This window comes from Phycodurus eques, chromosome 15 (assembly GCF_024500275.1).
Source record: "Phycodurus eques isolate BA_2022a chromosome 15, UOR_Pequ_1.1, whole genome shotgun sequence".
Taxonomy (NCBI): Eukaryota; Metazoa; Chordata; class Actinopteri; order Syngnathiformes; family Syngnathidae; genus Phycodurus; species Phycodurus eques.
Window position 1 is genome coordinate 23,108,373 of NC_084539.1, and position 13,031 is coordinate 23,121,403.

Genomic DNA, 13,031 nt, shown 5'->3' on the forward strand with positions numbered 1-13,031 from the left:
GTAAATGCAGTGGAATAGGGCTGTCACGATCGAATATTTTTACAATCGATTATCCTTTCGATTATTCCAGCAAGTAATCGTGTGCTCCCCCAAAAATAATTAAAAAAAAATATTTATCTGAATACTCAATGACGCTAAAGTTTTTAGTCGGATACTCGAATACTAAAATGTTGGATAGCTGTAGCCCAAATAGGGAAGTAACATGTTTTTCTAATTTGGAGATGTCAGTGTCGAAAGCGAACACGGTGAAGCAGCATTTGGCTGTTATGCTGCACGCAAATGGAAAAGTCAAGTCAATGTTTTTAAGTCCATCTTAAAAACGATCCTATTTTTCCTCCCTGCTTATAATTGAGCGTTTTAAAGCATTTTTGTTAAAAAAGATATATTTCTTGCTCCGTATTTTAGGAAGCTCTTTTATTTTTCTGTACTTTATTTTGAAATGCTTTTAATCCTGTAAAGCACATTGAGTTACCTCGTGTGTGAAATGCGCTATATAAAGAAATGTTCCTTGCCTTGCCTTACATAGCTTCTAAACTAACTGTAAGATATAAGCTTCACCATAGTATGCAGAGTTCCTATATTTGGGCGCATCTTCTACAATTTACGTTCCATTTCCAGCGTTGCGCGCTGCCGCCTGTGTATCACGTGGCGTTTGTCTCCTCAGTCGCACCTGTTCGTGCTGCAGCTGGTCCATCGGCCCTCCGTCAGGTCGGTGCTGCAGGGGCTCATGAAGAAGAGGCTGCTGCCCGCAGAACACTGCATCACCAAGAGTGAGACCACGCGCACTCGTGCTCGTCTTTTACACTTAAACAGACGTCTATTTAGGATGTTTAAATCATTCACTCTGTAGTTATGGATGATTGACATACAAATTAAAAGTTTCGCCAACTCTTTTAAAACTATGACTTAAAATTTTTAAAAAATACTGTTTTTTTTTCATATTTATGGGCCTTTTCTAGAATGTTATTACAAGCACAGTTGAATTATGTTTTGCTATTTTTAATTTAAAAAAACTATGCAGACAAAAAAGTAGCACAATACTTGCTTTCATGTTTTTGTTGAAAAAATGTGCCTTTCGTACTAACTTTATGTATATTTTCTTATTGTGTAAACATTTGAGTGTTGAAATGAGTCTTACTGCCACCTACAGGAAGGAGGATAAAATTCGCTCCCATTATGTTTCGATTCACTCAACTGCAATATGATTTCCTCCATGAAAACAAGTTGTTGATACTCCTGCTAGAGTGTGTTCATCAACACAAGTCACATTTTCATGCACTTATCTGTGAAAAAAATAAATTGAATGTAAATATTTTGTTATCCATCCATTTTCCGTACCTCTTCTTCTCAGTCTTGAATTGAAATTTTAGCTTTGGCCTACAGGTTCACAATTTTCAGTACTGCCACCTACAGGACAGGAGGATACAATTTACTCCAGGTTCATGCCAATTACATGAAAAAATAAATGTAGTTTTTGTTAATTATTTCCTTTTTATGTGTTTAACCTCAGATTAGCATTAGTAACAACCTGAACTTATCGTTATAAACGGCACGTAATATACATCATGAGCTGTAGCCGTATGTTACATGACCGAGAATAACGGATGATGTCATCGTTATTTCAGTCAAGAGAAACTTCAGCAGCGGCACCATCCCCGGGACCCCCGGGCTAAACGGAGAGGACGGCGTGGAGCAAACTGCCATCAAAGTGTCGCTCAAGTGTCCGATCACCTTCCGACGCATCCAGCTGCCGGCGCGAGGACACGACTGCCGCCACATACAGGTTCGGACGGGCAGAAAGCGCTCGGAGGGCTCCGTGCAGCACACGTGAAGCTTTTGTCACAAGCAGTGTCTCGATGGTTTTGCTTTGCTGTCGCTCACTGAAGCAGTATTTCATTGGACGGCGGTAGAGTGGTGCCAGTGCCCCAACGTTCGGCCGTCGTTTTGCTTTTTGCTTTTGAATTATTGAGATACGGGCGCTGTATGGTGGCAGTGGACACAACTCACTTCAGAGCCAGCAATATTTTGACAGAGAACTTTTTTTTGTTTTGAAAGAGGCTTCAAGCTGTTTCTTGCCACTCCTGGTTGAAGTTTACGGTCAAAGTAAACATAAAACAATGAGAATTACACAGTTTATTTCAAAGAACAATGCTTTGGTTTAACGAAGTCCACTTCGCTTAATGCTAACAAACAATGCAAATCGCCATAGACAGGCGACGCATATAACAATACTAACAGTCATATATTTTTTATCCTTTGCAAAGAATGACCAATACTACTGCAAAGTACAAGACCAATGCGTCCTTTCACGATAGCACTATGTCAGACTACTGCCATAAAATCTTGCCTAATCTCTGTAAACCACTGGCGGCACTCCGCATTTATTCCGATACCCCTGTATCCCGTCTTCTACGATTACTGAGCTTTATCTCGTCAAATCAAACACTGTCGGAAAACGTGTTACCGTTCAGCGCGGCTGGATGCACTCGTTACCATGGCGACAACAACAACAATGGATCGCGCCAATGTATTGTATTTTGTTGGGGGTAAAACGGAACAAAAAGAGGAAAACGTACGGTGGTCGCCACCAGTGCTTGGGAGAGGACGTTCATTCGAGGATTGCTTGAGGTATGTTCACGTGCTTTGAATACGATACAGCTCACAAGCAGGCAACCCAATGTTAAGTTGCCTAGCAAGCTAGTGCTAGCACTAACGTTTGTACGAAAACATGCCAGCGGTCTGCCCAATCATGCTTCGGTAAACATTGGTTCGTCTGTGTGAATAAATGTTGACAGCGGCGACCAACTATGTTGACAACAGCAAGCGCTGGGAGGCGATGCACCGGTCACAATACGCTATCGTTTTGCTCGACGTCGAGGTGCGCTGTCGGAGAGTTGTCGTTGATATGTCACACCTACACGGAAGATAACCAAAATATCAAACGTGCTAAACTCGCATTACTGAGGAGCTGCGACCTGGCCGTGAATATTCTCCATATGCCTTTATTATACTGCACCACAAAGCAGCATCTTCTCCATTGAATTGAAGAGAAAAATATCGCGATTCCAGACACATTTGTTACAATGCATTTTTTAATATAAAAAGTGAATTGAAAAAAAAAAACACACTCCACTTCTCTTTGTAGTGTTTCGACCTGGAGTCGTACTTGCAGCTCAACTGTGAGAGAGGAACGTGGAGATGTCCCGTCTGCAAGTAGGTGCCCATGGAACATGATGAAGAGCATCAGGGTTTTTCCTGTCTCAAATGGAGATAGAGATGGCACCATTGTCAATGTTATCATGTGCAGGTGTGCGTGCGTATGCCACGCCCCCTGCTGGCTCATATTGCAAAGTTGATATGCTATTTATTGTTCTTTTAACGTGTTTTTCTTAAATCGTTTATAAAAATCCTTAATTTATGTAGTTTTTACAAAACGTCAAGTGATCTATTAACTAAAACGTATTCCTTCCAGACTCAAAGAGCTCTAAAAACTGAAATCTGTCAAATGTTTTTTTTCCTTTTTCGTAAAAAGTTTTCAATACTTTTTTTAAAGAAAAAATAAACATGAATTTAATCTCATAAATGCTTAAAATCTGAGTAATATTGTAATGCTTTCTCTTACAATTAAAATTTTTTTTTTTTTTTTCTTTTTTTTACTTCTTCCAACAAAAATATTCCACTTTTCAAGAGAAATATGAAAAAATACTACTTTAATCTCATAAAAGTACTCAAAACCTGAGTAATCTACTAACATTTCCTAAAAAAATTACTTTTAAAATATTTTTTTTTCATGAAAAAAGTCGTTTTTAAGAAAAACTTTAATCTCAAAGTACTCAAAACCCAAGTAATCCAGTAAGATTTTTTTTTTTTTTCAAGAAAAAGTAAAAATTTTAAGAAACAAATACTTTAATCTCAGTACTCAAAAAGACAGTAAACTAAGTAACAATTTTCTCAAAGAAATGTACTTTTTCAAGGGAAAAAAAAAATCTAGTAATGTTTTCTCAGAAAAATAATTCAAAAAAAAGACTGAAAAACATCTTGGAAAAAATATTTAACAAAATCAGTTTTTTCGTGTTATCCTAGAAACATCCAATACTCTTAAAATAAAAACAAAAATAAAAAAAGCACGTTGAATATTTTTGTTTTATTCTGGAAAAAGTGATAGCAAGTGAGGCTAACCTGCTAAAATCCCCGAAATTTGCAGGAAGAAAGGAAACTCGTCAGTTTCTTCTCTTCTTGGTGAACGTTTTTAGTACGACTTCAAAGTGTTTGTGATACAGCGCCACCCTTTCGCTGTGGCGTAATAGTGCAATTGCAGTTAAAATTACATCCTAACTTAGTGCAACACCGGTCTAACAGTTCTCACAACATCAGAGGTTTTAGAGTCGGAGGCGGCCCGAATTTAGGTAGAGGTGGCAGGAAAAACCTTGACTGATGACGATGATGTAACAAAGTGCATGCTGTCGTTCCAGTAAGACTGCGCTGCTGGAGGGACTGGAGGTGGACCAGTACATGTTGGGGATCCTGGTCTACATCCAGAAGTAAGTCCACGTCTCTCTCCAGAACCGCCGCTTTCCCGACGGCGCGCTTATTTCCGACGTCCGTCCGCCAGTTCCGACTACGAGGAGATCACCATCGACCCGCTGTGCGGCTGGCGGCCCGGTGCCCGTCAAGCCCGACCTGCACGTGAAGGAGGAGCCCGACGGGCCGGCGCTGAAACGCTGTCGCACCGTCAGCCCGAGTCACATGGTGCTGCCCAACGTCATGGAGATGATCGCCGCGCTGGGACCCGCCTCCTCGCCGTACGCTGCCGGCGGGCCGCCGGCGGGGGGCGGGAGGGGGAGCCCCGACTACAACAGGCCTGGTGAGAGAGCAAAAAAGACGCGCTTTTCTTTTGCCAAAAAATTAAATTTCTCCTCTTCTTTATTCACACTTTTTTGGAACTCAAGTTCCTCAAAAAGTACTTTAAAAAAATAAAAAATACATCTCACAGAAATCCCTAATTCACATTATTTTTAGAAACTCAGATAATGTCGTCACTATAATGTTTTTTTCTTAAAGAGTAGAAGATCTCTTAAAACGTTTTTGTTCAAAATGTTTGTGGGGGGAGAAATATACTTAAAAATATGACCTTAATCTAAAAAAATATTTCTTCCTTAAACACCCAAAAATCTTATAAGAAAATGCCAATTTAAAAAAAAAACTATTGTCAAAAAAATGGTCTTGAGAAATGTTTACTTTTTTCTCATTGAGACCAATGTAGAGGATAAAATACTGACACAAAGCTAATTTGAGCATACATAAACACAATATACATCCAACGTTTAAAAATTCAATATCGTCTTGAAAAACTCATGTTGTTGAATATTTTTCAAAACAAAATGCTTCCTTATACTTGCGTATAGAAATGTTTGGGTTTTTTTACTTTTCTAAAAGAAATACAACTAATCTCATAAAAAAAATCTTTCATTTACATTGTTTTTAGATAAAGTCGAGCAACCTATTAACTCAAATATTTTAATTTTTAAAGACTCAAAAATCAAATTTTACATTTTCTGAAATTTTTTTTTATTTTATTCTGCAGGAATATGACAAATCTCATAAAAATACTTGTCTATTATAATACTGTATTTTTTAGCACTTCTTTATGAAAAAGTCGAGTAATATTACAGCTTTGGAAAATGACGGTATTTTTTGCCATTTGCAATTTATTCTCGTAATATGGATCTTTTTTCCTCTCGGAAAAAGAAATGTGTGTGTACGTGCGTGGTGCTGTAAGAACGCAGATGGACAAAAGAATCTTTCAAGCGGAGTGGCACGAGGCATCCTTTGACTGGACGTGACCCGGAAGACTTTTGTTGAGACTTTTGTTGCTGTTTTTCCTCAGGGAGTCGAGGCTTTGCCAGCCAATCGGCTTTCCCCGAATTCCCCAACACTCCCGGCACGCCCACCCTGGGGGAGTACCCTTCCTCCGGCCCGCCGCTGTCCTACCAGGCCGAGCAGGTGAGACGGAAGAAGCGCGCTTCCGCAAGACGTGCGGCGTGGATGTTGATGCCTCGGGGCGGCGCTGGCGTCTTCCTTCTTATCGTTTGAAAGAGCAGACGGCGCTTGCCGTTATGTAACCGCGACGTTTTACCGCCGGTGTGCCAGACACGTTCTTACATGCCGCTTGTATAACGTCCTCTAATTATTAGTTTCAAGAAATACACACCCAGAACAGTCAAATTGAAAACAGATTTAAAAGTCTGTTGCTACGGCTGTATGATTACAATGGCCGCCCATTTATAATGAGAAATTGTCAGGCAAGCAACAAACAATTCCTAGGGATCAAATTACTGTGAAGCCCTTCTCAAAAAGATGTGCGCCCCCCCCCCCCCCCCCCATGCTCTAAGTAAATTTCAATTCATTCAAACACATTGGAATTTACTTAGAGACACTTTTCAAATAACATCAGTTTGAGAAAATGAAAAGAAGACAAAAGTATGCTACAGTATCTTCATGCGAACATACAATGCCAAATGCCATACACAGGTTAACAGAAATGAACATTGACGATACAGATTAAAATCCTCCAGACAAGTGCTTCTTTAACACACAGAGCAGGACTCATACAAGCAGAAATACACAACAATACTCCCAGTATATTCGCTCTGCTATGTGTAGGGTTGGGCAATCGAGAACCCATTGGAGCCGGGGCGAATCGTTCAAATTGGAAAATTTCGGTTCCCGGTTTCCGTGCCTACAGTTCGTCCACCCCGAAGAAGAAGTGGCTAAACCAAGGAAGAAGAACGCGCACGAAAACGTGCTCGTGCCTCACGGCGGTGGTGGCGGCGAACAAAAGTGCGTCTTAACTTTGTTCAAAGGAATGACCAGTCGCCTCGGTGCAACACTTGTGCAAAGGAGGCTTAGTATTGTGCAAGTATTGTGCAAAGGAGGCTTTCACGATGTGTAGCGTCTGACGACACCGCGCGGAGCTTCAGTCAAGTCAACTGGCTGAGAGAAACAACAAAATATATGCAACAAACATCGAGACCGCTAAGGTCAACGGTTGCTTGCACTTTTGCAGAGATGGTTTTTAGCGTTTATTTTAAGTCTTCAAACCAACGTAAATGCTGATGACAGGGGGAAAAAAGCTAAACATTGAGCTAAAATTTCACCGTAGCAACTTTACATCACAATGAATTGGGAGAAAATTCACAAACGTATCACAAACACTCACCTTGTGCCTCATCGGTGAAAATCGGGAAAGGAAGCAGCGTTTTATAGCGTTTCGTTCCATCCATTCAAAATACAAATAAAACATTCACCGGTGTCGTGGGAAGTTACTTTTTATGCCAAAATGCTGAGTTCCGGTGCGTACCCTTCAAAATAAAAGGCTACAAGCTTTAAAACAGGAAGTCAAGTTAAAACTTGCACATATAAACCATTTGACGTGATGAAACGGTCCCAAATAACTATTTTAAAAATGCTATATTTAACTTTTAGCGAAGCAATCAATGAATATGAAGTCAGTTGGGTTAGTTCCACACACATTGCCTTAGTTCATAGGTTTGATAGTGATCCTGGTCATAAAGAACCCCGAGTCAAATGTTCCTTTTAGCCTATGCTGTGCGCTGCTAAGAAAATAGATGTTCCTAGTTTGGACACCCTTTATTTAAACCACACAAAGAGTTTGGACCCAGCCCCCTAAAAGAATCTGAATCGAAATAAGGAACCGGAATCGCTCCAATTCAAACGATGCCCAACCCTCGCTATGTGGGGATAACAAATATTACTGAAGATGCGTTGGGGGCCTTCTCTGCCTCTAGCTTTTAATTGAAATCTTGCTGCATGTAATTGTAATGTAGTGAGTTCTATTATTTTGAAACAGTTAGACTACTATTCCATTTTCAAGATGGGCAGCCGACACTGCAGGTGCGCAACTCCAAAGTCAGACTTGCCTGTTGACTGTAAAAACCTCGGAAAAAGCAATTGGTTGAAAACCCGCACAAGAAACCCGATCTAGCGGGGGTTGACTGCATTTGGATTGAATTGAACAGCCGTCTGTCTATTCCTGCTGCCTCGTCGAGAGCCCCTAAGCGAGCTTTCATCGGCGTCCGTCGACTTGCGGATTGTCGCGCGCAGCTGCCGGCCAACTGTCGCGCTCCTTCCTTCATCCCCCTTTGCGTTTCTCTTTCCGCCCGTTTGCCAGGCGTCGCACCCGCCCCACAATGCCTTGCTCCCGCAGCACGCCGGCCAGAGCCTCGGCGACGAGAGGAGCGGCGTCGCCTCCCACAACGCGCGGCCGCACGCCGAGGGCTCCTTCGCCCTGGGAGCCCCCCCGGGAGGCGCCGGAGGGGAGGCGGCGGATCACTCGCTAGATGTGAGCCCTTTGATTTGATTCCGTTCAACTAAATGCGTATTGCAAGTCAACTCAATTGGATTTGTAGTACAAATTGTTGACTATCAACACTAACAAACAGTGGTACCCTCACGGAAGAGTTGTTCCAGTTCGAGATGTCGCTTGGTTGATTTTTTTTGCTTTGTGTTGCAGGCCAAAATTTGAAGTGACCAAAAAGGTGGAGCAATTAAGGTACTGTGATGCCCTCACAGGTGGGCGAGGACAGTCAAACACACAAATACAAAATGAAAACACTCCAAAAGAGCTGCCGTAGGCCACAAACCCCAATTTTGATCAAGAAAATAGTACTCAATTGTATTAAACCTAGGGGTGGGACTTTAACACATGAATTACGACAAATGAATTCTAAAAAAAAAATGAACACCTTTCAGTCGTCGTTTGTGTCGTGAACGAGGCTAACCCTTTGAGGACTTCCCGCGACAGCGATGACACTGACGCACACGTCAGCGCTTGGATGCCAAAACGGAGGAGTTGGATGAAACGGCGTCGCTAGGACTGATGGGAGACAAACAAAAAACAATTGAAATCAAATAATTGATCAAGTCCCAGCCTTAATGAAAACAATGTTAAAACCTGTGTTTTTATCAAGTGCAATCAATGTACTGTACGTACCGGAGTATTCGTGTGTGGGATGTATGCCATAAAGGGGCGTGGCCTAGCGAGCGCCGTCAGGCGTGAGTGTCCGGGTGTGAGCTGTGGTCAACAGCAGCTCCTTGCCAGTGTTGTCATTTTGTGTTTGTGTTTGACTGTTTGTCTCGTCAACTGAGGCTCTCCTTGCCCACATGCCAGGGCATCGCAGTACTCTCATTGTTCCATTTTTCTTTACTTAAAATTTGAGTTACGTATAAGAAAATATTATAAAAATGTGACTTTTAAACATGGGGGAAAAATATGACAAATAAAAATAAGAAATTGTATTTTTCTCAAAACAATCATTTTTGTATCAGGTATATATATTACTTGAAAAAATAACTACTACTGTTCTTGGGGGGGGGAATGAGAAAAATCCAAGGAAGTACAACCCCAATTCCAATGAAGTTGAGACGTTGTGTTAAACAAATAAAAACAGAATACAATGATTTGCAAATTGTGTTCCACCTATATTTAATTGAATACAGTACAAAGACAAGATAGTTAATGTTCCAACTGAGAAACTTGCTTGTTTTAAGCAAATAATCATGATCTTTGAATTTTATGGCTGCAACACGTTCTAAAAAAGCTGGGACAGGTGGCAAAAAAGAGTGAGAAAGTGGAGGAATGCTCATCAAACACGTGTTTGGAACAGCCCACGGGTGAACAGGCTCATTGGGAACAGGTGGGTGCCATGATTGGGTAGAGAAGGAGCTGCCCTGAATTGCTCAGTCATTCATAAGCAAAGATGGGGCGAGGTTCACCTCTTTGGGAACAAGTGCGAGAGAAAAGAGTCCAACAGTTTAAGGACAATGTTGTGCATCGAGCAAGAATAGGAAAAAATTCCACCTGCAAAGCGTCAACAATTAGTGTCCTCAGTTGCCAAGCGTTTATTGAATGTTGCGAAAAGAAAAGGTGAAGTAACACCGTGGTCAACACGACCCTGTCCCAGCTTTTTGGGAACGTGTTGCAGCCATCAAATTCTAAGTTTATGATTTGCTAAAAACAATCGTTGATCAGTTTGAACATGAAGTATCTTGTCTTTGTACTGTATTCAATTCAATATAGGTTGAACATGATTTGCAAATCATTGCATTCTGTTTTTATTTGTTTAACACAACGTCCCAACTTCATTGGAATTGGGGTTGTATTTAAAAAAAAAATATATATATATATAAGTCCACTTTCTCTTCTTCCAACTGAAATTTTGGCTTGGAACAAAATTGACCAAGCGATACTAGTAACTGTAAAAACTTGAGGGTAGCGCGGTATTTGGCTATTGTACAGCTTGATTGATGTACTGCATTTGTGCGTGTGTGTGTGTGTGTGTGTGTGTGTGTGTGTGTGTGTGCGTGTGTGTGTGACTTTTCCCAACTAGCTTCTGCCCGAGCTGACCAACCCAGACGAGCTGCTGTCCTACTTGGGTCCGCCTGATCTGCCCAGCAACAGCAGCGACGACCTTCTGGCACTCTTTGAGAACAACTGAGTGCCTTTCACCTCCTCCTCTTCCTTCTCTTTCTCCTCCTTTTTCTTCTCCACTTCTTTCTCCTCCTCCTCCTTCTTCCTGCTCCTTCTACTTCCTCTTCCTCTTCCTCTTCCTGCCCCTCCTCCTCCTCAATCCGTCACTCAATTCATTTTTGTGTAACCAGGGACGACTGCAGTCGGTGCTCGCTGGGAAATGACGAGGAAGCGTTAAAATTTGTCCAAATTGGTGTCGTTTGTCCGCACTAGTAGGACAATTCAGCGCACTAGTAGAACAACTGTCAAACTACACTGACAAAAATATACACTTCCATCTTGGGTTACACATGATTAAAATGGGGTAAACATCATTTTCCCTCTTTTCCTGGAAAATAATCAAATAATAAATGTTGTTTTAACACTTTTGAATCATTTGTTCCACTGACGTCAATTCAAATTATACTTTTTTCAGTCTTATAGGAACTCCTAGTTCATTTTCCCACTCCTAGTGCCACTTTTGGCCTACTAGTATTGTGCATTTAAACCTTAATAGTAAACTGCTGTGCTGCAGTAGTAACACTACTCAGCCCAACTTACAGGCATATGTCATGCACTAGTAGCCTCCTGGCGGCACGGTGGCCGACTGGTTAGACCGTCAGCCTCACTGTTCTGAGGTGCGGGGTTCAATCCCCGTCCCTGCCTGTGTGGGATGTTTGCATGTTCTCCCCGTGCCTGTGTGGCTTTTCTCCGGGCACTCCGGTTTCCTCCCACATCCCAAAAACATGCATTAATTGGAGACTCTAAATTGCCCGTCGGCATGAATGTGAGTGCGAATGGTTGTTTGTTTGTATGTGCCCTGCGATTGGCTGGCAACCCGTTCAGGGTGTACCCCGCTCCTGCCCGATGACAGCTGGGATGGGCTCCAGCACGCCCGCGACCCGAGTGAGGAGAAGCGGCTCAGAAAATGGATGGATGGATGGATAGTAGTCTCCTGGATGCTACTAGTAGCTCAAAATGCCCACTTGGAGTTTTGCCTCACTAGTAACGTAGTTTTCCTACTAACGTGCAGAAATATCATAGTCGTGGAAACATTTTTTTACTAGTGCGCCATTGTTGTTCTAGCAGTGCCCTGAAATGTGGAAAGTTTTTTTAAGTGCTATCCTTGATATCCTGTTTAAGGTCCATGTACTATTACTCTCTTTGTCCTTACTAGTAGGACAACTTCAGCGAACTAGTACAAATACTACATGTGACTAGTGAGGCAAAAGTGTGCTAGTTGTCAACTAAATGCTACTAGTGCTAGTGGCATGAGATGATTCTTCTGGTTTACATCTAGCACTTCTCCAGTTGTACTCGTCGGGCATGGATGTCAACTAGTGCAGAGTTCTGCCTCACTAGTAACGTAGTTGTCCTACTGCCTATTAGTGTACTAGTACATGGACCTTAAGCTGGAAGTTAAAGAGCTTTCAAACGGATTTCCCGATTTGAGGCGAAATTGTTGAACTACTGTGACAACACCCGCATTGCAGCATTCCGCCCCGTGACGTGAATATTTACGTCTTTTCATCGCTCTGCCTTTCTTCTTCTTCGTCGTCGTCGTCGTCGTCTTCTTCCAGTTCGTTTCTCATCCGCGTCGACCCCCGCAAGCTTTTTTCTAACAGACACTTGAGGTCCGAAAAACAACAGTAACAAAAATGTTGACTTTTACTTTGGGGGTTGGGGGAGTGGCGACTGAACTGCAAATTTACTATTAAACCCGTTTTTAAGATGTAAACTATTGCACATTTTCTAACACACACACATACACACAATTTAATTGCCATTGTTTTTCTATTTATTTTGTAATCATTGTTACCATTGATTGTACCTGCGGTTGCTTTGTTCATTTGCTGGAGCTCGAAAATGAGGATTAAAACCACTTTGATTATTTCAACAAACGTCTTATTTTGTTTCCCACGTTAAGCTTTTTAACTGCCTGCTCGACCAATCAGGGTAGAGCACATTAAGATGGCGAATAATCATATACACACAAAGATGCCAGCTCAACACAAATTATTTATTTATCATATCAAAGACGTTTTTGTCGAAAGGTCAAAAGTGTGACCCGCAGATTAGGTCACGATAGAAGTAGTCAACATATTTAGTATTTTCTGCAACATTTACATGCCTTGAGAAAAAAGGCAATGAAATAATAGAAAAATACAGTGAATCTGCTGTCGCCTAACATTTGTGGTTTCCTTGAAGAAACGTAACTTTTCTTTGATTCTGTAAAATGCTCCTTTTATAAAAACAATATAGATCATGTACTTAATTTACTTGAAGTCAGACACGTCCTAATAATTGTAATTTGTACGTGACGAATCTGTTACCGGCTAACGTTTAACATTAAACTAGCGCGTATGTGTTTGATTTGAGCACCATGGAACGCCGCGTGTTTGAAGGTATAGCTTTTCCATGCTGCTCCGCCCGCGCGGACTGTTGCGGTTCTACTCGTCGAGCGTCACGACTTCACCCTTAAACCAGCTCATCCGTCGCCTCG

The 13,031-nt window shown here is 41.7% G+C and overlaps 1 protein-coding gene across 1 annotated transcript in view; it reads left to right on the plus strand.

The window, feature by feature from the left end:
* Positions 1 to 12,976, plus strand: part of zmiz2 (zinc finger, MIZ-type containing 2) — a 29,308-nt gene extending 16,332 nt beyond the window's left edge. The window contains 9 exon segments of the mRNA XM_061697791.1: positions 665 to 770; positions 1,626 to 1,783; positions 3,146 to 3,213; positions 4,473 to 4,541; positions 4,613 to 4,658; positions 4,660 to 4,864; positions 5,888 to 6,003; positions 8,192 to 8,362; positions 10,410 to 12,976. Of these exon segments, the coding sequence (XP_061553775.1) occupies positions 665 to 770; positions 1,626 to 1,783; positions 3,146 to 3,213; positions 4,473 to 4,541; positions 4,613 to 4,658; positions 4,660 to 4,864; positions 5,888 to 6,003; positions 8,192 to 8,362; positions 10,410 to 10,517 (1,047 nt within the window). The 3' untranslated portion in view covers positions 10,518 to 12,976.
* Positions 12,977 to 13,031: the final 55 nt, after the last annotated feature.